We start from the raw sequence: 26,467 nt of genomic DNA, 5'->3' as shown, positions 1-26,467 counted from the left end.
ACCAACAGCCTTTCCATTCTTCATCCTCTTCGTAGCTGCCCTTACTTCCTCTTAGTGAATCAAGAAATGCAAAGGATTAACAATCACCCCATCATCCAACCTTCTTTCTCTCTCTTTATTCATCAGCCTCTCAAAGTACTCTTTCCATCTGCTCAACACAGTCTCCTTGTTTGTGAGTACGTTGCCATCTTTATCCTCTATCACCCTAACCTGCTGCACATCTTTTCCAGCTTGGTCCCTCTGCTTGGCTTCTGCTGTCCAGATGTTACACCAAACATCCTTCTGGCTTCCACACTTACTACTTCTGCTATAGTTGCCCAGCCATCTGGTAACTCTTCACTGTCACCCAGTGTCTGCCTTCCCTCATCCCTAACGTCAACCTTACTGTCTTCCTTTATCAACCTCCACCATTTGATCCTTGGCCCTATCCTTTCTCTCCTCCTTTTCTTGATATCCAAGGTCATCTTACAGACCATCATCCTATGCTGCCTAATTTTGCTTTCCTCTGCCACTACTCTGCAGTCTCCTATCTCCTTCAGATTGACCCTCGTGCAAAGGATATAATCTACCTATGCACATCTTCCTCCAATCTCGTATGTCACCCTGTGTTCCTACCTCTTCTTAAAATATGTATTGGCCATGGCCATGTCCACCATCTGACCTTCTGCATTCCTGTCCTTGACACACCATACCTATTACCCATCACCACCTCATCTCCTCTTGTAAGAAAGTTTAATGAGGTCACGCCCTCAACTGGAAGTGGTTGCCTGTTCATGACAGACTTTTCGTTCCGCCATATTGGTTTATCTTCAGCATGTTTGTTTGTTTATTGTTTCAGTCATTTTTTTACGTTAAATAAATATAAAATACTGGAATTCAACAGTCTCATATCGCCAGTCATCTGACCGTGACTCCTGCACTCGGCTTTCTGTTAGCTAAACCCTGCACATTTCCAGAGGTCCCTGACATCCCTCTTTTACATGGTCCTTCGAGCTGGAAAGCAAAACAGACCGACCGAGAGCAAAATGGACAAGGCATTGTGTATGGAGGATCTGAACCTCGTCAAACTGAGCAACGATGCAGAGGAGAACACCCGAGCTGACATCCCTGCGTCAAGCCAAACCATTTCTTCTGACCCAAGCTCACACAATGTAGACGACCAGTCTGCGGGCGTCGTGGTAGCCTTTCCGCCAATGGGCTCATTCCGCGTGCACAGTAAGTTCGCAGTACGCAGCCAAGGCCGCCAATAGACAAGAATTCCAGTGCACCTTTCGGACTATGATGTGGGATACTGTCCTTCCAGAAGTAATGCGCCCTCTATCGCATGTTCTAAGCAAAGCGAATGTAGCAAACCGAGAAGTGCCATTAGCGCACCTTCGCGTGAAAGTAACCGATCAGTAAAATCGGATCAAGGCAGCAATAAATCCAGTGTACGTACAGATTTAAGTCGAGTCTCCGTTTCCCTTCGAGACTCACAATCAGCAATAGTAAGTGAGGAAAGGAAACGTGCTGAACCGGAGGAGATTAAGCGGCAGATAGAGGAGGATGAGCGAGCTGATGAGTTATGCAGCCAGCATGATAACCAAGTGCGTGACACGCTTCGCCAAAGAGAAAGCTTAATGCAAAGGCTCTCTAGACAGAGGCGTCTTAGACAAGTGGTTGCCTGTTCACGACAGACTTTTCATTCCGCCATATTGGTTTATCTCCAGCATGTTTGTTTGTTTATTGTTTCAGTTGTATTTTTACATTAAATAAATATAAAATACTGGAATTCAACAGTCTCATATCGCCAGTCATCTGACCGTGACTCCTGCACTCGGCTTTCTGTTAGCTAAACCCTGCGAATTAGCACATTTCCAGAGGTCCCTGACATCCCTCTTTTACACCTCTGTTCCCTTCACCAACATGTCCATTGAAATCTGCTCTATCACCACTCTCTGTCTCTTGGGTACAATCTCTAGCTTCACTTCATCCAACTCACTCCAGAAATCTTCTTTCTCGTCCATTACACACCCAACTTGCTGGGCATATGCACTAACAACATTCATCATCACACCTTCAATTTCCAGCTTCATAATCATCACTCTGTCTGACTCTCTTTTCACCTCCAAAACTCTCTTGACATACTTTTTCTTCAGGATAACCCCTACCCAATTTCTCCTCCCATCCACACCATGGTAGAACAATTTGAACCCACCTCTGATGCACCTGGCCTTGCTTCCCTTCCATCTTGTCTTTTGCATGCACAATATATCAGCCTTCCTTCTTGCTGTCATATCAGCTAACTCTGTCCCCTTACCAGTCATACTGCCAACATTCAAAGTTCCTACCATCGCTTCCACTCTCTTTACCTTTCTCTTCTCCCTCTGCTTCCAGACATGCCTTCCCCCTCTTCTTCTCATTCTTTGGCCACCAGCAGCTCAATTTCAGCCAGCATCCTGTTGGGTAACAGTACTGTTGGTGGCCGTTGTTAACCCAGCCTCGACTGATCCGGTATGGAAATCTGCATCGTTGTCCATATATTGATCTGACAAGATTTTACACCGGATGCCCTTCCTGATGTAACCCTCCCCTTTTTTTCTGGACTTAAGACTGGCACGAAGAAACACACTGGTTTGTGCATCCCCAGTGGCTCAGTTAGAAGAATGATGTCTAGATTTGTCTAATGTTTTAAAAGACAGCATAAATATGGCCACAGTCCTGCCACAACTTTATTTTAATGTGTGTATTTGGTTTATGCTTTGTGCCCTACACTTAGGCTGCATTTCCCCCACGACGTTTCTCAGGCGGAAGCAGGTTAGAAGATGGTACGTTTTATTCTTTTTCTGCCTGCTTCCCTTCATGCTGTAATCCTCTTGACAACTCTATATTGAATGACATCCAATCGGATGTTGTTGCTTAGTGTTAGATCTGTTGTTATTAACCTAAACTACACTAGAATGCCACCTTGTCTTGTTCAACTGAAATAATTCTACCCCAAAATAACACATTTTCATTTTATGAGGAACAATTAATTTTGTATTATTTTGCAGGCATTCTTTTAATTTGCCCTTAAGTATTTGAACATTCTAAATAAACCATTACTAACCTTTCTGATTTTTCAGCAACTCTGGGCAGTTTGTTTATATTAAATGTATGTGTGTAAGATCTGAACTGTAAAAGAGATTGCTCTAAATAATAAGTAATTTTAGTAGTGTCAGACATATTTGAAAATGGTCCCAAAGCTTGGATACTGACCCTGACATGTCATCTTTTATAGTCAGGCCTGATGACACAAATGTATGTCTCTGTGACTTTATTATTTGAAAAATGTTTAATTCCCAATCATTTTCCTTTTAAAAATCTGTTCCATTATTTGAAATATTTTTGAAAAATTGGAAACATTTTTGAACAATAGAAGGAATCATTAAATCAATGGAAAGTGGCAATATCTGTTCCATCATAATTTTTCTGTGGTTAAATTTATATTTATACAGTGTTTTCTTATTTTACCTGAGTGCTGGTATTGGGTTTGTTATTTGCATATCTGAACCAATGAGATAAATCAGAGTATAATGATGTTACCAGTGACCCTCTGGCTCATGTTTTTTCAGATATTTTGATGTAATGGCTAGTTTACAATTTTCTGATAGCTGTCATATTTGGATAGAGTCATTACATATAGACCATTGTAGGTTTTATACATTTGTTCTTTTTTCTATTCTTTTCATGAAAGTCTTCCATAATTGTTTTTCATAAAAAATACATAAATAAAACCCTATTCCACTCTGCAAAGTATTAAGCCATGCCATCTCATGTTACTAGTTTAAAATCCCTCATTTCAACTGGAAAGACCTTATCAATTAACTTAGTCTTTACCTTCGGTATCTCATTTCCAGGCTTTCAGATACCCCACACATTTCTGAAGTTGAAACTTTAAACTCAGTTACATGGACTTTGATAGCATCTTCAAAAACAAATCGTAAAACTGTATGCCAATATGTTTTTATTTCTTATTCATTTTATGGTCTTGTAATTATATTTTGGTATGCTTTATTTTCTGTGCTTTGTGATAGTTTTTGGTTGATTTTTTATGTTTAAAGTTTAGGGATTGTTTTGTTAATGTACTGTATAATGATTTTTCTCACGAAACTGCTAATACATTCAGTCAATTAATTGAATGCACAGTTATGTTTGGGTTTTGAAGAATATTTTGCTTCTCATTATCTAAAGAGTAAATTGTCCAATTATTTTTCAGTTCACTGAACAGTAATGTTTTTTATCTTTATGTCTTAAAGTTAAAGGGAAAAATCAACTGGTAATGCTAACATGTGCCATTGCTGTCATAGAGATATACTTTATAGTTGTTAGAAACATCCAGTAATAAAGCTGTAAACTGGTCAAACAAGACAGTACTCAAGTGCCATCTAGGGGCCCTAGTGTGAGAAAATAAAAGTAATTAAGTTCCAGTATATTGAGAACTGAAACTGAAAAGAGTGCATTATTTTATTTTTTATAGACATAAACAAAAGTTAATTGTACATAGAAAGTAAAAACAACAAAAAAAGTAGATGGAATAACCACAGCAAATGTTAGTACGTAGTTGGTTCTGTGTAATATTTCAAGAGGAATATCTTGAAAGACATCACTTTACTATACATCACTTTTTGAAATTAAAGTTGATTAAAATGTATGAAGACATTTTGGCTAATACAGATGTTACAATTTGATTATAGCTTCAAGGATTAATAAAAGCATTCTGTGCCAGAACTCTTGAAAGAAATATTAGTGATTACATCTTGCCCGAAGAAGGGGCCTGAGTTGCCTCGAAAGCTTGCATATTGTAATCTTTTTAGATAGCCAATAAAAGTTGTCATTTTGCTTGACTTTTCACTACAGAAATATTAGTAAATCCAAAAGTTTTTATTTTTCAACATAATCCCTGTAAGCACTAGTACACTTTCTATAATGTTTATTCAAGTAAAACTCTTGTCTTGCTTTTAAACACTTCTGTAGTTGATTTGATGCCTACATTATTGGCATAGTGTATCCCATAAAAATATAGCCTTTAATACTGAAGAATAGGGGGACAAGTGGGACAGAATCCACAATTCTGCAGTGCAACCTTTGCAATCCAGAAATTTGGGCCACATTGTTGCTAGTGTCTTCACAGCTCTTCCCCAGTTGACTGGCAGAAACACCACAGTGAATCAACAAAATATTGTCAGGTTATCTGTGACCTTTTGAGGATTTAATCAATATGAACTAGCAGAAGGATTCGATTTTGTATTTTTTCATTTTTTGAACATTTTTTCATTTCCCTTCTTTTCCTTATTTGCCCACTGCTTATATTTATTGTATGTAATTTTGCTCCGATTTCTTTTCCCATAATTATATACTCAATTTAATAAGCCCCTGTTGTCTTGGTCTCATTGCTAATGCAATACTTTCTTACTTTTGTTGTTCCATTCCCATTTGTTAATACTCTCTTCTAATTTTGTTGGCCTTTTGACCATTTATGTTTTTGTGTGGTCTGTGTTTATTTACTTTTTGCTTATTATTATTATTTAGTATTTTTATACTCTTAATAATATAATCTTTTATTTGTAGTTCTGTTTTTTTTTTTTGAGATTTCCTAAGTTAATTTGAATCAGTGGACGTTTTTCTGTCTTAAATTTATTTGAATTAAATATATCATTTAATGCCTTTTTGGGCAAGGGTTTTTGTGGTAGCCCTCACCTTTTTGTGATTTTTAGGCTTCTGTCATTTTTAGAATGTGTAGTACTCAGTTTTTACATTTTTTTTTTCAGATATGTTAGATCCAGCATGAATTAAAAGACAAATATATGTTTACTGATACAAGTGTCTAATTAGAATGATGAAGATCTAGGCCATTCCCAGTAAGATTTCTAATGAAATAAAAAGTTACATTTCTCAATTCATATGCAACTACTAGTTTCTCCACTGTTGTTTACAATGAGCACTTTGCATGACGTTTGACCAAATATTATAAAATAAGAGGTTTAAAACCTTTTCACTTGTACTGTGTGTGTGCGTGTGTGTGTGTGTGTGTGTGTGTATATATATATATATATATATATATATATATATATATATATATATATATATATATATATATATATATATATATATATATATATATATATATATATATATATATATATAGAGAGGGGGGGGGGGGGTACATATACTGTATGTACACACACCACACTATCTGTGTTACTTGGCTTCTTCCGGGAAATTTAATGAGACAATGGACCTTAGCTATAGTTATCAACTAATTGAATGTATTAGAAGTACTATGTAACTAAGCACTTTTCTGTATACAGTATTTGTAGGTTTTTTACCAAAGGGTAATATTATTGGTAGGAAGTATGGTGTAGTGATTAAGGCTTTGTATCTAGGACTTCAGACCTTGAAGGTATGGGTTTAAAACCTGAAACTGTGTGACAATAAGCATGTAATTTTACCTGCCTGCGCTCTAATTGGAAAAATAAACAAAATGTAACCAATTTTATCTCTAATGTTGTAAGTCACCTTGGATAAAGGCATCAGTCAAATAATAAGAAATAATTATATTATTCCATCAGCGGAGCTGCTTACTCTTTAACAAGCCATATAAAATTACACATGATTAAAACATTCCTGCATTAGATCAATTCCTGCTTTTCCTAGTCACTTGGCTTTTGTTGGTGGTCATTGTAAAACACAACTTTACAGGAAAGTATATTCTTTTGAATTGAAACAGTTAATCAATAGGAAACATGTGAAATTTACACATACTGTATATTATCATCAATTTTAGATTTTTATGATTTTCATTTGCTTACATCATTCACTGAATTATTTCTTTATGTATTTTTCATCAGTTATATATACAAGCTGTATTTTTTTTGCCGGAGACACAGACAGACAAAGTTCTAAAACTGAATCATATTTTACTTTATTCATTAAAAACAGCAAAAACATGTACAGCCTGCATATATCGACAAAAAATACTGAAAATTAAAAAAACAAGTGTCAGCAAACTTGCTTTTTTCTATAATGTTACCACATTTTAATCAAATCAGTCAATCAGAATTTCTATTGATATCCTTTCTTAGCAGGTATCTGTTGGTTTACAGTTCTGTCAAATATCAACTTTTTAACAAAAAGTCTGTGTGTGTATATCTATCTATCTATCTATACATACAGTATATATACATATATATATATATATATATATATATATATATATATATATATATATATATATATATATATATATATATATATATATAATATACACATGCACAATAGGGTTGTGCTATATCTTAGAAGTTCATACTGTCATTTCAAAATGTTCACTGGCAATGCAAGCTTGCAGTATACAATATGCATAAAGGAGGACAATGGCACTTGCTTAAAAAAAAAGTAAAATGCAAGGCAATGCTTTGATGTATAGTGTAACCAGTTTATTTCAAATTTATTTACAGTTACATTCCTATTTTCCCATAAGCAGTGCTTGAACTGGAACCAAATTACTGGCATTACTCAGTTTAGTCAGTGACTTGTTCTTTCTCCTCATTCCTTATTACTTTTATACAGCGCAACCCTGCCCAGGATAAGTGGGTTAGAAAAACAGACGATGAATGAAAAATATTGTATAAAGTTGCTCACAAGTTGTATTAGCCTGAGAATCAGTCGCCCACAATATTAGCTGATATTCCATAATGCAAATGAGACATTTCAGGGGGCCCTTCAAAAGAAGCACAACTGCCAAATCCACAAAAGTGTTTCAACTTGTGTAGCAACAGTGAGCGATCATTTTAAGGATAGTTAACTACATAAAAGAGCAATGTAAAGAACGAAAAACCATCAGCACTATGAGTCTCACAGCAATGTGGTGCTTCAAATACCTGTGCTCTTCCCATTAAAACTTTAAGCATGATACACTGATCTGGCTGCCTTTCCTCAGCTGGAATGTACTACTGCTAAACTAGGTAATCACAGGAATCTCATATGTTTTTTTTGTTGTGTTAGAGTTGAGTGCTTATTTACATGGAGTGAGTATCTTTGGAGTATACCTTAAATTGGGTTTTAGTCTAAATATTTTGCCTTGCTTTGTCATATCATAGTTTCATTAATAGGTGAGCTACATATGTTAGTGTCAGATTTGCTAATTTCTCCATGATGCAACAGTTTCATTTACACTGCCTTAAAAAGAAATTACTTCAAGAGCATTAAAGATGGAAATTTATTTTTAGTGCAATAGTATTAGCATTGTTCACAATGACTCTGGTGTAAGTTGACCTCCACTAATATTGACACAAATGGTAAATTAAAGCTAAATTGAAAATTTACACCCTAAATTCTATCCTGATTATTACAAAATACTAGGATATAGCGGGTTGGAAAATGACTGACTGACTAAACCTTGACAAGCTTCTCCTCGCATTGGTACAGGTTTTCATCCCAACCAGCCTCTGCTTGTTATTGGACTCTGACCTTGATTAAACAAGCAGTTAGTTTACAGTTATGTTTTGTATCACCCAAGTAATTAGAAACAGGATATGCTAAGCAATTACAGAGAAAAGCTATAGATTATATGTGTTAGATTGATAAGAATTCATTCTTTTTTCTTAATAATACATATATTTTGAAGTTTTTGTTATTTTAACCTATTATTTACTAATAAACATGAAAGTGGCTAATAGTGAAAATAGCTACCCATTTGCATTCCATGTTTTTTGCACTGGTGTGTCAAAAGTCAAATACAATCAAGAGAGCAAATTCTAAATAAGAAATTAATTTAAAATAAAATGAGAAAACAGTTAAGCATTGAAAGATACAACAAAAGTACAAGTACAGTATTCTATTATAAATGTAAATCTCATACTGCTATTCTTTTTTGAATGCAAAACAAGAGAACAATGGCAGCTAATTGAATAATGAGAACAATTATGTGTAAAATATCTCACTTATTGTAAATTCTATATGGACAAAAACCTGCAGCCATATGGGACTCTGAGAACTGAACTTGAAAACCACTTCTTTAACATACTGTGTTAAACACAATCACTGTTTATGTTTAAAACGTCTGCTCTGATGCTGCTGTCTTTCGCAAAGTTAACCCAATTAATATTTGGGTAATTAAAGTCCCTCGTATTTGTAATATCCCCCTCAAAACTTGTCATTTTAATATTAAACAAATGGACTTTGAAATTACTATCTACATTGAGGAGGGTCTATAACACACTCCTAAAATAAGGCCTCTATCCCTATACTTTCTAGTTCATTCCAGTCCTTTACTAAGATGTGGCAGTCCTTTACTAAGATGTGGCTCATCAAGAACACATGCATTTAAATTGTTCCACATAAAACAATTGTTTCTTTTTTGTCTATTCTTTCTAAAAATTGTATACCCATCTATGTTATACTCATGCTTATCTTTGTTATTTAACCAGGTTTCTGTTATTGGTATAATATCATAATTATACTTAGCTACATAAAACTAAAACTTGTTTTATTTTTGATCTCTCCTCGTATTTAAGAAAGCAATTTTTAATGTGTTACTTATTTTACTTGGGATAGAATTTATTTATTTATTATGCATCTTTGTTTTTACACTAATATTAATCTTTTCATGCAAAATTCTAAACTTTGAACTGCCTTCTCCCCCATTCCCTACTACTCATACATGTCCCCAACACATTGGTGCCCTTTCAGTTCAAATGTAACCCGTTGTGGAGGAACAGGTGCCATCTGTTCCAAAAGGAGTTCCATAGATTTAAGCCATGTAGAACTTCAGAGACCTCGTCAGTTATGCTGTTCATCTTTTCACATAGTTCTTTAAATTTGTACTGCAGAACTGATAGGCTTGTCCTTATTAACACTAGCGTTCAAAAGTTTGGAGTCACCTAGAAATTTTCATGTTTTTAATAGAAATTAGTACTATTTTCGGTTTTTTTTGTACGTTGTACCATTCAATTGAATACAAAATTCAACCAAGACATTATCAATGTTGCTAATGGCTATCACTGCTTGAAATTACTGATTTACAATTTATTTATCACATATGTCTAAAAAGTCCCATTTTCTGCAGCCATTGTTCCAGTATCCTAAAGATAAATTCCCTTAGCCTAATTAGTTATTTCCAAATGCTATTTATTTATTAGAGAAACTTTTGTAATTGCTTTAGCACCGCTGAAACCTGCTATTCTACTCAATATTGCAAGCAAATTGTGTTACCTTGTTTTGCAAGGAAGTAGCATTCCTGACATTCAATTCTAGGTTAAAAAATGATCAAAATTAAACAGATTTGTCAAGAAATATGTCAGTCTATTGTTGTTTTGCAAAGTGAAGGTTATTTCATGCAACAGATTACCAGGAAACTGAATATTTCAAACAAATATGTCCACTACTCTATTCAGAGAATACAGTAGTGCATTGCTTCTTCAGCCCCCCTTTTGCTTTCTTGCTTTTAAACCTCTTGCCGTTGTCAACATTATACTTAAAATAAAAATGTTCCACGCCCTTCACAGGCTGCTAAGTTTGAACACAAATACCTTTTTGCCTTCCTCAAATCATTCAGCTATCTTTGATTTCCTGCAGGTGATAAAAGAACAGCAAAAATACCTGCTAAAGGGGAAAAAAAAAGCTAAAAGGCCCCTTAGTGAAAACCTAAAACAAGGTTTGTAGGAGTGCATGTTATGTTTTAATTAACTCCCACTTAGAAAGTAAAACGCAACAGTCCAGTTATGAAACATTCAATGATAAACATAGCACAGTGTGTATAAAGGGGATTAGTATGACTCTAGGTAAGTGAAAATGTATATATTACACCAAATGATTAAAAACTTTTGGTGAGTTTGTTGTATAATCATGGACGCTGTCTTTGTGGGTACATTCTTCTATTAAATCTCTTACAAAGTATCTCCTGGTTTTTCTCTTACAAAAATCCAGTACTGTGTCTCATATCAATTGGGTTTTAATGGTCACTTTTACACATTATTGATTATTCGTGTTAGTTTGAACCATGCAACAACTTCAAAAGCTATTTCAACCTAAGTGATTGTCTATAACTCTAAGGTGGTGACAAAATAATTTGCTTTGTATCCTGTGTTTAGTCCAGAATTAAATTTTATCAGGATTTGAGTACTTCCACACTAGCCACACACTCAATGCTTTTTTCAAATTGAAGCAGGAAGGTAGACTAATCTAATCAAACAATATTTAATGTCTCACAAAGACGTGCAAATAAAATGGCTCCAAAAATGCTGGATCATATATGAGAGATGTATTGTATGTATAAAAGACACTTTTAAATTAATAATTAGTATTTATTCCTGAATATACAAATACAAACATAATCTCACAGTAGGTTGTGTCAGATATCTCACAAATCTGTTTTTTACGGTTCACGTGGCATGTATATTATATTCTTTGGTTTCTGATTTTGATAGTATTAAGTAACCATTTTTTATTTTAAAGAGAATATGACAGACAAATTAAGTATGTGTGAATGATATGATTGTTTTTGCTGATTGTACATCATTCTTTGTTAAATACATACTGAAGTTGCCACTGATTCTGTAAAATCCTCAATTTAACGTTACATGGAAGAGAATTCCTCATCAAAAACAATGTAATTATAATTCCTGGATTAATGATATTAAATGGTATTTCTTTGTAAATTTAAGGAAAAAAACAAGGTTAATACATTGCACCTTAATAGGAATTTATTGTCTCCATTTTCATTTATCTGTTGTTGGAACTCTAGCTTTATTTTTTTTTTTTTTTTTAAATAAAAGTGCTCATATTCGTACTTAGTATTGGCCTATACTGTTAAGGAAGTGTTCCTCATTCATGTTGGCATTTCTAGTTCACACAGAAAGTGTTAAGAATTGTTTATTATATGGACAATTTTAAAGGATCTGAATATTTTTATATAGTACTGTATCTTAATAATTAATTTTGTCTTACACTACACAGCTCCATTTGTTTTCTCATTTTTCAGGCTTTATTTATTGTTTATCTTAACGTAGAATATTTTTTTTCTTTTTTCCTTGAATAACATTATTTATAGTATATTTAATATTTTGTATTAATTTTAGTACCTGTAAAATTGTTCTCCTTTCCTGTTTTAAGGTCATGGTATTTGTACATGCCAGAAATTCCACAGTGAAGACTGCTTTGTCTCTTATTGAAATGGCAAAAAATCGTGGAGAAGCATCCTTTTACATGACAGAGCAAGGGGCAGATTATGGGCGGTGTGAAAAACAGGTACTGTTTAAGCATTTTTTTTCTTCAAACAAGGTTACTGTAAAAACTTGTGTTTTCAACTGCTAACAACTAACTTTAGGCTTCAACTTCTATGTATAGATGAGAGTATTTTGTAAATAATAACATAAAACTATTCTAGTTAATAAATAGCTAAGTAAACATGAAATGTGAAAACTGCTCTCATTTTTTAAATGTCTGGAGGTATTTACCATTTCTATTTTAAGTTCATATTGAATATGCGATATGTGTCATTTTTAGTTGAATAGATTCTCTTGGTAAGTGTCCTGCAAAATAGAAGATAAATAAACAGAAATAAAAAAATTATGGCATCATATATATACATAGAATAGTAAATCAACATATTTCCTAATGCAAAAAAATATTATATTGTGAAAATGTTATTGAGATACCAATTCTCAGTGCATATTTCATGGACATGCTGTGCAAAAGAAACAGAACATTAATCTTGTGAGTAGTAGATTTTAATCATTTAAATCTGAAACCAAATATTTTGGTTACATTATGAGAAAAAAAGACTTTTTAGAGGCACGTATTCTTTTAAAATGCAGCACTATAGACAAAGAAAACAGGATGGAGTCCTTCATAGAATGTGGATAGCATAAAATAAATAAAAATTCCTTAAAAAGTCCAGAGAGCTCTTCTTTATAGTGTTGTCTACACTCTTAAATGACTAATAAAAGAATTAAAGTCCAAGACTACACCATTAGGATATAGAAGGTACCAAGTATAAAAGGTACACTACTCAGCTGATTCACTCACATTTGCATGTATGAACTACAGAATGGCTTTTATATTTAGAGATGTGCCCTAAATATTTTGATGTGTCCCAATAGTAGCTGACTTTTAGACAGTTACTTAAAATGCTTTGTGTTATGTTTATGCATGTTAATTACACAAACAACAACTACAATGCACAAGTTTCTGTTTAGTATCATGATACCTAGAGTACAATAGTGCAGAAAGGGTTTGAAGTAGTATGGCCTAGCTTAGTAGTTGGTTCTACTCCTCAAACCCTTACCCTGTCATGATAATGTATCGGAGTAGTTAGTTACGGAAGATGGTTTCCCTTTGCCATTGTAATCAGTTGTGATAGATGGTTTTCAGGGTTGATGTTGATCATTTCCATTGAATAATTTCCAACAGAAGGAGTGCCAAACAGTTGTGGAGGATGGTGTCTGGATTGGAGGACATAATTGGGTGTAAATAAGCCCCTAATTTGGGGTGGGTGGCTCTACCACTGCTAAAGCTTAAAAACCAACTATATATTATATTGTATGTTAGAATAAAAGAAATAGGTACATGATAGAGTTTGTTTGTTACTGTAGGAGACCCTGGGGGCTTGTTATTAAAGCCTGAACCGCTAAATACTTTTGTCCTGTATCATGATGGTTTCATTCCTTGTTATCATTTACATTACTGACATAATAAAATAGAGGAATATCAGAAAATAGTTAAAATCACATCTGTTAATAAGTTGGCTGTATAAATACTGTAATTAGGTGATGATTTTATAAAATGTATTCAGGTGGTTTAAAATTAACTTTTAATATAAACTTTTGCCCCAAGTGAATGTGGATGTGTGCATGAGGGTGCCCTGCAATGGATTGGCATTTCTTGAGTTTGGGAGGGAGGAGGGGTTCCTGTTTGGCTCTCAATGCAACCCTGAAATAAACTAAGAAGGCTCAGAAATGAAAGGATGGGTAATCAAGATAAATCAGCGTAGCGACATGCAGCAAGAAAATAGTTGTTAATTTTATGTAGACATCCACTCTTGCAGTCAACATTATGTTTTGTTATGTAATTGATTATTTACGATATCTCTCTGAGAATAAAACTAAAGTACTTTACTTTAACACTTGCACTCTTAACTTTATTTTAGCTTGTTGTTTATAAAATATTTCTGTGTTACACTGTAGGTGTTACATCTGATTCACAGAATAACCTTTAAATTCTTCAAGGTGAATGAGCATGGGATGACGATATGCATAAGTCAGATAACTCATTGTGCCAACATGATTCAGACCATAACAAAATCATTAGTTACTGTCCAGTCAGAGAGCAAAAAAGAGGTTTAGCTTGTGATCAATATTGCAGTATGATTGATTTTATTTAGCCAAACATGATACTCAGAGACAGCAATCAATAGCCTACCTCAGAAATTTATCTTGGGCGATTTCTAGTCAATGTATGATTTATTAAATTCCCTGCATCATTAACTTAGATCAAAGTAATTTATCTATTCTGTGTTAACAGTCAGACTTTTTGTTTGTTTGTTTTTTTTCCCCCATAAAGGGTTGGGCAGATTTTACAGAACAGAGATACATTTACTCATACACTTATATAGATGGATCTGTTTTGTAAAAGTGGATTAGCAATTTTTTTCTCAAACAGTCATTTTTTTTCTCATAGTTGAAAATTCTTCATTCTTTACCACTGCTTCTGTTGTTATCAGTTCATTTCTTTTTTTATACTGCATACTTTTTTGTCCTATTATGATGAATTTTTAATGTTAATGAAGATTTTTTTTATAATCAAAGCTGACAAGCTTTAGTAGTGTATTTCCTACTTCTTTACCGTTTATACAGAAATGTTATTATTAATAAAGAGAAGAATAAATAACAATTTAGAAAGTATACACATGTTGTACATTCAGGTAACCTTGAGGACTACACAGGCACTGTTAGCCCTCAATGGACTGAGTTCAGTGGGTCAGTTCTAGAACTTTCTCAATCCATTTCAGGGTTTTCGGGGCTATAGGCTGAAAACAGGCATGGACAGGTCTGTAGTCCACCACAGCAACTACTTTCACTGACATACACACATAAGCACACCCACCAACCAAGTCACACACAGTGGCAATTTGCAAGTGCCAATTAATATAACCTAAATATATAAATAAATAAAACCCTTTTTGTTAATGACAAATGTTAGGAAATAATAGAAGCGAAAGGCAAACTTTATTATAGCCACTAACCAACTTGTATATCACATGAATGTGGCACTCTTACGGATTGTAGAGTGACCAGATTTTCAAAGTCACAAACTGGGACACTTTTGTAGTATGGTTTTGCTCTTCATTATCAGAGAGGGATCAGGGCACCAGAAAAAAAAAGGATACAACAGTTTCACAAATGAACGCATAGGAAACCACACAGTGCTTGAAATGTAAACAAATAAATAACAGTGCAGTCTGTTTTTGTCTACTTCTTAGTTGCCTCCGAGATGCTGTTCAGTTTCAACACAAGTTCTTAATTAAGCTTTCTTTGTCAGAGTTTTAGATAGATAGATAGATAGATAGATAGATAGATAGATAGATAGATAGATAGATAGATAGATAGATAGATAGATAGATAGATAGATAGATAGATAGATAGATAGATAGATAGATAGATAGATAGATAGATAGATAGATAGATAGATAGATAGATACTTTATTAATCCCAATGGGAAAGTTTTAACTTTGTTATTACTCTGGATTGAGTTTGGAGGTTATGAGATATTGTGCCCCTTTATTAGATGGGCAGTTAAAACTGGGGCATTTAACATTTATTTTCCTGAAACTTAAAAATTGAATAATACATCCCTTTCTAAGAATTTCTGAAATAGAGAATCTGTTTCTGACATGTTTTTATTTTGGAGACCTCATTTAAAAGTTTAGAATTTTTTATGGTTATTTTCTTCAGCATTTTGTTTTCAAATGAATGCCGCCATTTTTATGGTTTTGCAGCACTTGTTACCATTGTAACACATACCACAATGTATTGGGCCGGTGTGGTGATATCATCACCTGATTGACTATACGAAGGTCACTTTTTGCTGCTCTAGTTCACCTAAGTTTGAATGTATTTGTGAACTGTGTGAAAATTTGTGATTAGATTTTTGCTCTTTATGCACCTAGAGCTGTTTTATTTGAAGATCTAAAACATTTTATTTGTAGCTCACAGATAGGTGGCATAATTATATTGCTGTTATTTTAATAATTGGGAGTTTGTGCTGACTAAATTTTAAGTAGGGTGGCATGTTGGTGCATATATTAGCATTTCTGTTTCAGCAGCTCCAAGGAACCTGTTTGTTTTCAGGTCTGGTCACAGTCTTGCAGAATTTGCACATCTTCTCTGTGTTTGATAGGCAGGTTACATTTATTGGGTACTCTCGACTGGCCCAATGTCAGTGAAGTGTGTATGTTGATATGTCTTGTGATGGATGTACTGGTGTCCCATCCAAGATTAGCTCTGGCCTAGTGCCTTGTGCTTCCAGTAAATACTCTTGGCATTGTTTGCCCTAAATTTGAGTATGCGTGTTCAAAATATTCATGTGTGGATGAACCAATAGAAATTTGTTGTTAAAACTTGTGATAATGTCACCAAATAAATGTCTGCTGTATTAGAGAAATAAGCATCAAACGACTCAAAACATCTGTTTAGCCACATACTTTTTCCACACATTTTTGAATGTGAAATCTGTGTAACAGCCTTATACTGTACCTTTGCACTGTTAGTTTACCTCAGTAATCAATCAGTGTTCAGGTAATAACATGTTTGTTTTGCCATCCTTGTTTTACACTGTACAGTTTAAAATCGTTGCCTTTTTTATTCTCTTTAAAATAATAAAGGAAAAGGACATATGAAGGCATCACAATTCTGCTTTTTTCATTATTTGGATCATTTGGATATATTGATGACATCATACTTATTGATTGAAGGGTTATAAAGATTAATTTTATACAGCTGCAGTGTATTTAAGTGTTGTCTGTTCCATTAGTTTCTTACGTCTCTTTTCCTAGTTTGTGATTATACAGAACTGGTGCCTGGCAGTAGTGGTCTAAAGGTAGGAATATTCTTTACTGGACATAGTCTGCTCTCCACTACACTTCAATTCACAGTTGGAGATATTTAGAAACAGCAGTATGTTTGGACCACATGCTTTTAGGGTGTGAGAGAAGACTCACAGTCCAAGGAGAAAACCATGGATAACTTACATTAGTACTTGAGACCAGAGTCCAATTTTAAAATTAATGTACATGTGATTTAAAATGTGCATTTGAGTATTGAAATTTCAGCATTTCTCTTCTGTGTTTTGTTTAACTTTCCAGAAGAGATAATTTAGAAAATCTGTAATGCATAATCAAAATAATAATTACTGTACTTTGTTTTGTAAGCTAATATAACAGTTTCTTCCAATAGTAAATGTTAAACAATGCAGTTAATAAAAGTACTACCAACTATCAGACAGTGCCATACACGGTACAGTATGATATAATTTTCCTGTTGCAAAATGAATGTTTCACATACCAGTTTGTAAGATTGAATGGTGATGCTTCAAAGCATTTTTGTACTTTTAGCTGTCTTTTTTATATGGAAGTCATTTATTACTAGTGTACTATAATGAAATAATATTGTCCAGTGTTGAAAGGAAAGCCTTTGGCAGTTTCACTTGCTGGGTAGTGGCTTCCCAGTACAAAGAGTTCATTCATCTTAAATGATTTTCTTTTAATCAGTCTGATTTAATAAACTGTTAACTCCTAGAGCATTTTAAATGCCCTAAAGTCTGCAGGCTTCCTAAACTACCTTAAGCAGTTGTCTTTAAGCTACAAAGCAACATGCTGTGAATGGTACAGTGTTCCGCACACATAAAATTATTTTTATTACCTATAAAAGTAACAGTGGCAGACCCAGTTTTTAGCTGCTTTTTATTTATTATAGCAATTGTGGTATTTTTCTCTGTGATCTTAATGAATCAGATGGTTGGTTCTTTTTTATGTTGTTTTCTTTTAAACTGCTCATTCCGTCAGTCAGTAAAAGATGCTTAATTTCTAATTAAGTGTTCATAGCCTGTTACCTAGTCAACAACATCAAAGAAGACGACATGCTCATTGATAATAATAATAATAATAATTCTTTGCATTTATATAGCGCTTTTCTCACTGCTCAAAGCACTCAGCAATTGCAGGTTAAGGACCTTGCTGAAGGGCCCAACAGAGCAGAGTCCCTATTGGCATTTACGGGATTCGAACCGGCAACCTTCCGATTGCCAGTGCAGATCCCTAGCCTCAGAGCCACCACTCTGATGAATATTGCCTCAGCTACATTAGTTTCTTTAATGCACTTTGTACACTTTTTTATTATAGAATTTATCACACTTGTCAAAAGTATGTTGGGAATGTACAGTAGAACCTCTGGTCACGAACGTTTCCAAACACGTACAAATCGGGTTACAATCAAAAAGTTTGTTGGCGAACAAAAACACTGGCGGCCAGTTCCCCTACGATTTCCCATTCTCCGTTTCCCATTTTCTTTTGTTTGCGTATACAGGGCCTAACAAAACAGCTGGTGTTGCAAAAGGAGTTACAATGTTAACCAAGCAGAGGCCTCAAGTGCTGGAAGAGGTGGAAAAACTGTTGCTAGTATGGTTGAATGAGAAGCAACTTGCAGGGGATATCATAAGCGAGGCGATCATATGCGAGAAAGCCAGAATATTCATCGCAATTTGCTGAAAAAAAATTCTTCTTTGAGCGGCGAAGGTGAGGAATTTAAAGCCAGTAGAGGATGGTTTGAAAAGTTGTGCAAGAGAAGTGGCATTTAATTATTTTTCCCTGTGTTTAAAACTCATAAAAAAAGTGTTTACAGTGAGCGGTTCGTAAGGGTCTAGGGCGAACTCTTACAATGTTAGTTTTCTCTGTTGTTCAAGGTTTTCTCAGTGTTATTCAATGTTTTTACATTTAGTTTACTATTACACTGTGCATTCTAGGGTATAATTAACTATTTTTGTGCTTAAAAAATATATATATTTACATACAGTTCGTACGGTCTGGAACGGATTAATTGTATTTACATACAATTTTATAGGGAAATTACATTTGGGTCGTGACCAAATCGGGTTGCATCCAGAGTTTTGGAACAAATTACGGTCATGATCAGAGGTACCACTGTAGTCATTAATTCCACTTTACAGTTTCTTATCTTTACAGATTTGTTTTAACCAATTTACCTTTAAGTAAACTCAAAGACAGCTAATTTCTTTGACCATATTGTGATCAACAAAATAATGATTTTTTTTTTTGAACAGTTACAAGATTTATATCAAGTAACAACCTTGAATACTGGTAGTTTGATAGATGTGGATTTGAGTTATATATACATGCTATGAGAAAGTATTTGTACCCCTCATGATATCTTTTATTTCTGTATACTTGTCACAGTGAATGGCATCAGATCTTTAGACAAAGTGTGATATTAAATAAAGGGCCCCACAGTAAATGTATAACACACTTTCCAAATTTGTTACTTCATAAACTTAAGTAATAAAGTTATTATTCAACAGTTGCATTACCCATTATTTTATCATTCGAACAACTGACCAAAGTTAATTGATAATTTGGCACAGCTGACCGATTACAGCTAGCACTATTGAATCTAAACCTTACCATATATTGATTCTTACCGTAGTCTCTACAAGATAAGAACACTATGCCTTGATCAAATGAAATTCCACAAGAAAATACAACTTCAACAGAAAACAAACTAAAACAATGGCATTTTATGAAAATTATAATGTATAGTTATGATTTTTAATGAGCTAAAAAAAAAAAGAGTATTGTAAACAATGCACAAACTACCTCTGAACCAAATCCCATCACGCTACTTTTAATATTTTAACTTAAACTCAGAGTGATAATGTAAAACAATGCTCAGCATCGAAAGAATGGGGAGAAGTAAAAGGAAAGGCAGAAGATAAGTGAAAGTCAAAAGCTGTGGTAGTTGACCATTGAATTAAAGAAGGCACAGAAGGAGAAGAATTTAAAGTTTACTAGGCATGTCATTGAAAAGTTAGAGTAAACTTGAGTCACCAAAGATAATCAACAAAATCAGAATAATATCATGCAAGCTCCACATGTAAGGGACTAAAACTACTGTACGTATCAGGGATTATCCTGCATGTTCAGCACCCTAAGTGAGATCACTCATGTTCCAGACTCATGTCTTGTCCTTTGAATGGAGAGGTGAAAAGACCTGGGGCCTCATGCATAATGCCGTGTGTAGAATTCACACTATAACATGGCGTACGGACAAAAGCGTAAATGTTCATACGCACAAAAAAATCCAGATGCATAAATATGTGCGTTCGCCATCTTCCACGTTCTTCCGCTCAATAAATCCTGGTCAGCGTGAAAAGTAACACACATGCATGCACCTGCTGCCACTCCCCAAACCCCTCCCAGAATTATGCCTCTTTGAATATGCAGATCAATATAAATAGCCCTTAAGTTCAGCATTCTGTGAAAAGACAATGGCAAAAGCACAGGGGGGGAAATAGAAGAATTTCAGCGAATACCAAGTGGAGGCAAGGAAAAATGTACTATTTGTTGGTGTAAACAGTGGTATAAACAACAAAAGGAAGTTGATTGAGTGACATAGAGTGTCGGAGAAACTGGAAAGCTCAAGTTCACAAAGTCGCATAGTGCCCGAAATAAAAAAGAAGTTGTCAGATATCAAAGTTGCTGTGAACAGGTGAGTTGTATTACAGAGAAAAGAAAAAAAAAAAAAGGGACACAGTGGGAAAAGAGCTTGAAATGTCAACTTTAATTACGTAGTTTATTTTGTCATTAAAGTAGAACATCATAAACTTCATCTTAAAATCGTTTAATTTACTAGTTTCTCAAATCCCATCGTAACTAAAGTAGCACGTTAAATGCTTTGTTTTGTATGTGCTCTTCTATGTCCTCTATGCGTGTGAATCACTACATGCTTCTTAAACGGGCTTTCTCTTCCTCCGACAGGACACAGAATCCATTACATTCATGATATTACAGCTCTCTGAATAATTTAAACACTGAGATGTATACTTGATATCATTTTCATGATGATAGGAATTCAAGCATGTATTAAACATGGGAACACGGTGGCACAGTGATAGTGACGAGGTGGTGCCTCGTCCAGAGATTGTTCATGCCTCACGCAAGATGTTTGCTGCACCGTGTGTGACCTTCAATGAAATAATTTATTGCAGCAGTACTGTCTCTTTCAAACGTACTAACCACCAATTCCTGTCCTTCCTTTTCTTTCTCCAAATACCCAATCGCCACACAATCAGCTCTGTAATAGATGTAAAGCCATATGTAAACTGAGAACGCCGATTCTTCAAAACTTTTAAGGAACATTGAAATATCTTTGTAGATATACATGTTTAATTATTCTATCCATCTATCCTTCCAGTGTCGTGCCAGCCCCAGCAAGAATACAGGGCAAGGCAGGAACAATCCATGAATGGAGCGCCAGCTCCTTGCTAGCGCTGCGGCACCATGTCCTCACATGTTTAATTATTAACAATATAGATTAAAGTTAAAGTTTTATCTGTATAATATAATAGACATATTTTGCTGCATTTCATCTTAAAAATGATATTGTCATCATATGTAAATATGCACAAAAGTGGCTCAGGTTGTCCAATATTATAATAACTGTAGTGCAAGTTTACAGTGAGGGCGGCGCAGTGGTAGCGCTGCTGCCTCGCAGTTAGGAGACCCGGGTTCGCTTCCCGGGTCCTCCCTGTGTGGAGTTTGCATTTTCTCCCTGTGTCTGCGTGGGTTTCCTCCGGGTACGCCGGTTTCCTCCCACAGTCCAAAGACATGCAGGTTAGGTCGATTGGCGATTCTAAATTGGCCCTGGTGTGTGCTTGGTGTGTGGGTGTGGGTGTGTATGTGTCCTGCGGTGGGTTGGCGCCCTGCCCGGGATTGATTCCCTGCCTTTTGCCCTATGTTGGCTGGGATTGGCTCCAGCAGACCCCTGTGTTCGAATTCAGCGGGTTGGAAAGTGGATGGATGGAAGTTTACAGTGAGGTAATTGTATTTATAAGTACAAACAGTTCTACCAGGAGCACTTGATGGATTGATTGATTGCATTTATATATATCATATATCTTGGGATGAAACTGTTTCTGAAACGTGAGGTCAGTACAGGAAAGGCTCTAAAGTGTTTGCCGTATGAGAATAGTTCAAATAGGCAGCATGGCTAAGGCAGCGTGCTCTAGATGCTGTATACTGATAATTCTCTTTCAGATCAGCTGCTGCAGAGCTGTGATTCCACACTCAGATACAGTGGGATAAATACTTCAAGTGGTGCACTGAGAGTAATTTGGAAAAAGATGATCCACTGTGGCAACCCCTAATGGGAGCAGCTGAAGGAAGAAGAAAAAGGAGGTACAATGAGAGTAACAACGCTAAAGCAACTATGGTATTTGGAATAGTTTGGCCATTCCGCGGACCATTATATTGTTACAGGTTAATTACAATCAGATGCCTTAAACTAATAAACAATATGTGGTTAATTTCAGTGCATTTGGTAAAGCCGCATCAGGGATGTGGATCTAAAAAAGAAAGGGAAGCCACATTGGAACAAAAGCACGCTTTGACGCTGGGTGCCGCCAGTTTGCAAAACTGACTGGAGAACTTGTGTATGCCAAGCATTCAGCTGGCATGAAAATGTGCGTGGCTTTACGCCAAGTTTAGGTTTTATACATCGCAATTTGAGCGTGAAAACGGGAGTATGCAACATTTTTGTGCGTATGCACCATTTATGCATGAGGCACCTGGCCTTGTAAAATTTATAATGTGACTCGTGTTTAACCCTTAAACTGCCGGAACCGGCAATATAGCCGGTTCCCAATGTAATTAGCCAGATACACTGGAGCCAAGTATATTTGGCAAAATACATTTGTTGAACACCGCAACCGGCTAGAGTCGATTTCCAGTGCAATTTGGAAGCACGCCGGAGCCAAGTATATTCAGCGACATGCATTTGGTGACGTATATTCATTGAACTCCGCAACCGGTTAAAGTCGTTTCCTAATGTAATTTGCCAGCACGCCAGAGCCGAGTATATTCGGTGATGTATATTCATTGAATGCTGCATCGGACTACAGTCATGTCTCAGTGCAATTTCCCAGCACGCAAGATCTACGTACATTTCATTGAACACCACAACCAGCTATAGTTGCTTCACAGAGCAATTTTCCAGCACGCCGGAGCAGATCAGTCAGTGCCGTATATTTGTTGAGCAGCCAGCTCATGACCACTGCCGGTCCCGGCAGCACTGCAGCAACACTGTCCCTGGGATTCAGTCCTGCACTAGACTAGCCTGCAAGCATCAGCGCTTACCTCTGTGTGCTTGCGTGCAGCCAGTTCAAAATGATCAGTGTTGCAATAATTGAGATGCTATTTGCATGAAAAAAAATGTGTTCCATTAAAATTTCACATTTTCTGTGTGAATTGTGACGTTTACTTAAAAAGTGCAGCAAAAAAGTATTTGGCGTCCAGGGGTGCATTAACCCCAAAGTTTGTGGCGGTTTAAGGGTTAAAATATTTAGTCTTGTATGGGAAACTGTCATGTGATTGAAGTGAGTGACATTCTTTTATTTTGAATTTGGTGCGTTTCCACCTCTGGTATTTTTTGTGTCCACCTGTTAATTCTGCCTTCATCATGTTTCTCTTCATCTTGCTTCTGTGTGGAATCAATGTGCTTGATCAACCCTCTTCATTCAGCTCTGTCCCTCACCTCCTCCCCAGTCAATCCCTTTTCCTTCAAATCTTTTTACTTTATACATCCACTTCTGCTTCAGCTTCCCTCACTTTCTTTTTCCTTGTACAGTGATCCCTCGCTATATCGCGCTTCCTCCTTCGCGGCTTCACTCCATCGCGGATTTTAAATGTAAGCATATGTGAATGTATATCGCGGATTTTTCACTGCTTCGCGGATGTCTGCGGTCTACAGTAAGTGCGCTTCCTCATGATTTGCCCATTTGAATTCAAACAAGGGACGCATTTGACTTCAAACAAGGGACGCTATTGGCGGATGGCTAAGAAGCTACCCAATCAGAGGACGCGGTTAAGCTCCTGGGTGCTGACTGGCTCCGCAACAGGGAGCGCAGAATTCGATTTCACTTAAAGCCGGCATCTCATCTCATCTCATTCATTCAGCATCATCGTTTTGCTTTGTGCGTACTGTAGTCAAGCTCTTCGTTATGTCTACAAAGCGATCTTCTCCTGCTACTGGGGCCGTGCCGAAGCGCCAACGGAAGATGCTAACAATTGCTGAAAAGGTGAAATTGTTGGACATGTTGAAGGAAGGGAAAAGCTACGCCGCTGTAGGACGCCACTACGGTATCAACGAGTCCACGGTTTGCAGACATCCGTTGAAGAATGGGACCCGCAAATGATTCGTTCTCTGCAATTTAAAAATGCTCTTGACGGCGCCACAGAAGTGTATAGGAACTTCTTTACACAAATGAAAAGGCAGCGCCAGCAACTGCCCATCACGATGTTCCTTACACGTAAAACACTGCCTAGTACGCCTTCAGTGGAAGAAGACGACGGCGCTGCTACACAGTCGCGTGAAGAGGCTCCTTTACAACAGCTGTGACAGTCCAGTAAATAGCATCGTTATCTGACAAGTTGGTGAGTACCCAAAACTATTTTTCTACGTACTTAGTACAGTACATGTATGTACGTTTATTGTAACTGTGCACACATTTTATACAATTTTTTGCATTGCATTTTTTTTTTTTTGCATTGTAGGTATTTATTGCCGGTGGCCTGGCTGCAACAAATGTGATATCGGAGACGCTCTACGGTTTCTTTAAAATAGCATTTTGGTTTTATGTACAGCATTTACATGTTAGATTTTTCACGTATTTTTATATCACCTACTCAATTACAATATGTTTAAAACTGTTACGTATTAAATAAAACTCCTCAATGATATACGATACGTATGTTTGTGAGTACTGTAGTATATAAACTGTGTTTACATACATAATTTCAACGAATCTTACCTAATAACTAAGAGAATATAAAGGGTTTATGCTGTATAACTGTACGGGGAATATTTATAAACCATGTGGGAGAGTTTATAAGGACTTAAAATATATAAAAATAACCATATAAACATATGGTTTCTACTTCGCGGATTTTCTCACTTCGCGGGTTGCTCTGGAACGTAACCCCCGCGATGGAGGAGGGATTACTGTACTTCCATTTCTATCACTCTTTTACCCACATATTCATTGGCTCTTCTCATTACAGATCAAAACTACTTTCTTATACTTTCTTTGATATCTCTCCCACTTTTGCTGCACTACTGATTGTCTCAACCTTCTCATTTCTGCCACATCCAACTTCTTCTGCTGTACTTCCTTTACTGTCCATGTCTCAGTTCCATACATCATTGTTAGTCTTACCATTGACTTGAAAATCTTACCTTTAACCTTTGACTTAATTCTGTATTCACACAATACTCCTGGTTGCATCTTCCAATTGTTCCATCAACACTGCATTCTGTGGGTTATCTCTGTATGTAATTCTTCATGTTAGACATCTGTTAATGCTGCATAATGGTAGGAGTTCTAGTGCTTACTAAATTAATCAGAGTCATTTGGTTAAGTTAAGTGAAAAGATCTCTTTAATTGATCAAATAATTTATTTTACCAAGTAATCAGGTTTACATCCTAACACTACCCTAGCAACAACAGCCCCAGCGGTCCTACAGTGTGGCCATAAAATTAAGGTGAAATGAAAAATTATATAAAAATTAAAAAAACAAATAAGTGTTTGAATTGTGCAGTATTAAAGTTAAATTGCACAACTGTTAATATGGTAATACTGTACTGTATGGTAATATGGTAATATACTGTATTTTTTGTGACCTACATTTACATAATTCAGGGACCTGGGTAATCTCTGACCATAATGAGTGGTATAACTGGTGGGTTTAACATAGAGCAGAATGTTTATAGATTTATTCTGTTGTTCACCATTGCTGTCACTTTTATATTTGGCATATGTCATCCTTTAATGGTACAACATATGTTTGGTGCATATCAACCTTTAATGGTACGATCTGCTGCGCCCCTGTATTTTATGTGTATTACTGTACTTATACTGTATAAATTTATAAGCAGCAACTACAAAATACAAATCATACTCCTTCTTCTTGTGGTGTAAAGGAAAATGATAATAATGTTTTAAAGTAAATGGCAGGGATGTCTTTGACTTGTAACAATTTGAGAAGGAGGTTGGAGAGAATTAGATCTGATTATATGTTTTTTATTACACACCCTAGAGGTTAAGTATAAATATCATAAAGTTTTTCAGTAATAGTAACAGCACTGGAACATTTCCTATGTCTTTTTG

The 26,467-nt window shown here is 35.6% G+C and overlaps 1 protein-coding gene across 2 annotated transcripts in view; it reads left to right on the top strand.

Moving 5' to 3' along the window:
• The window catches only part of ascc3 (activating signal cointegrator 1 complex subunit 3), an 854,735-nt gene that overhangs the window by 417,615 nt on the left and 410,653 nt on the right, over window positions 1-26,467 (top strand). For both annotated transcript variants that reach the window (XM_051925342.1, XM_051925343.1), the window contains exon 14: window positions 12,130-12,264. In XM_051925342.1, coding sequence (XP_051781302.1) covers window positions 12,130-12,264 — 135 coding nt within the window. The remainder of the gene's footprint in view (window positions 1-12,129; window positions 12,265-26,467) is intronic.

Source organism: Erpetoichthys calabaricus, chromosome 3 (assembly GCF_900747795.2).
Source record: "Erpetoichthys calabaricus chromosome 3, fErpCal1.3, whole genome shotgun sequence".
NCBI classification, from domain to species: Eukaryota; Metazoa; Chordata; class Cladistia; order Polypteriformes; family Polypteridae; genus Erpetoichthys; species Erpetoichthys calabaricus.
Note: the sequence above shows the minus strand (reverse complement) of the source record. Positions and strands in the feature narration are given on the sequence as shown.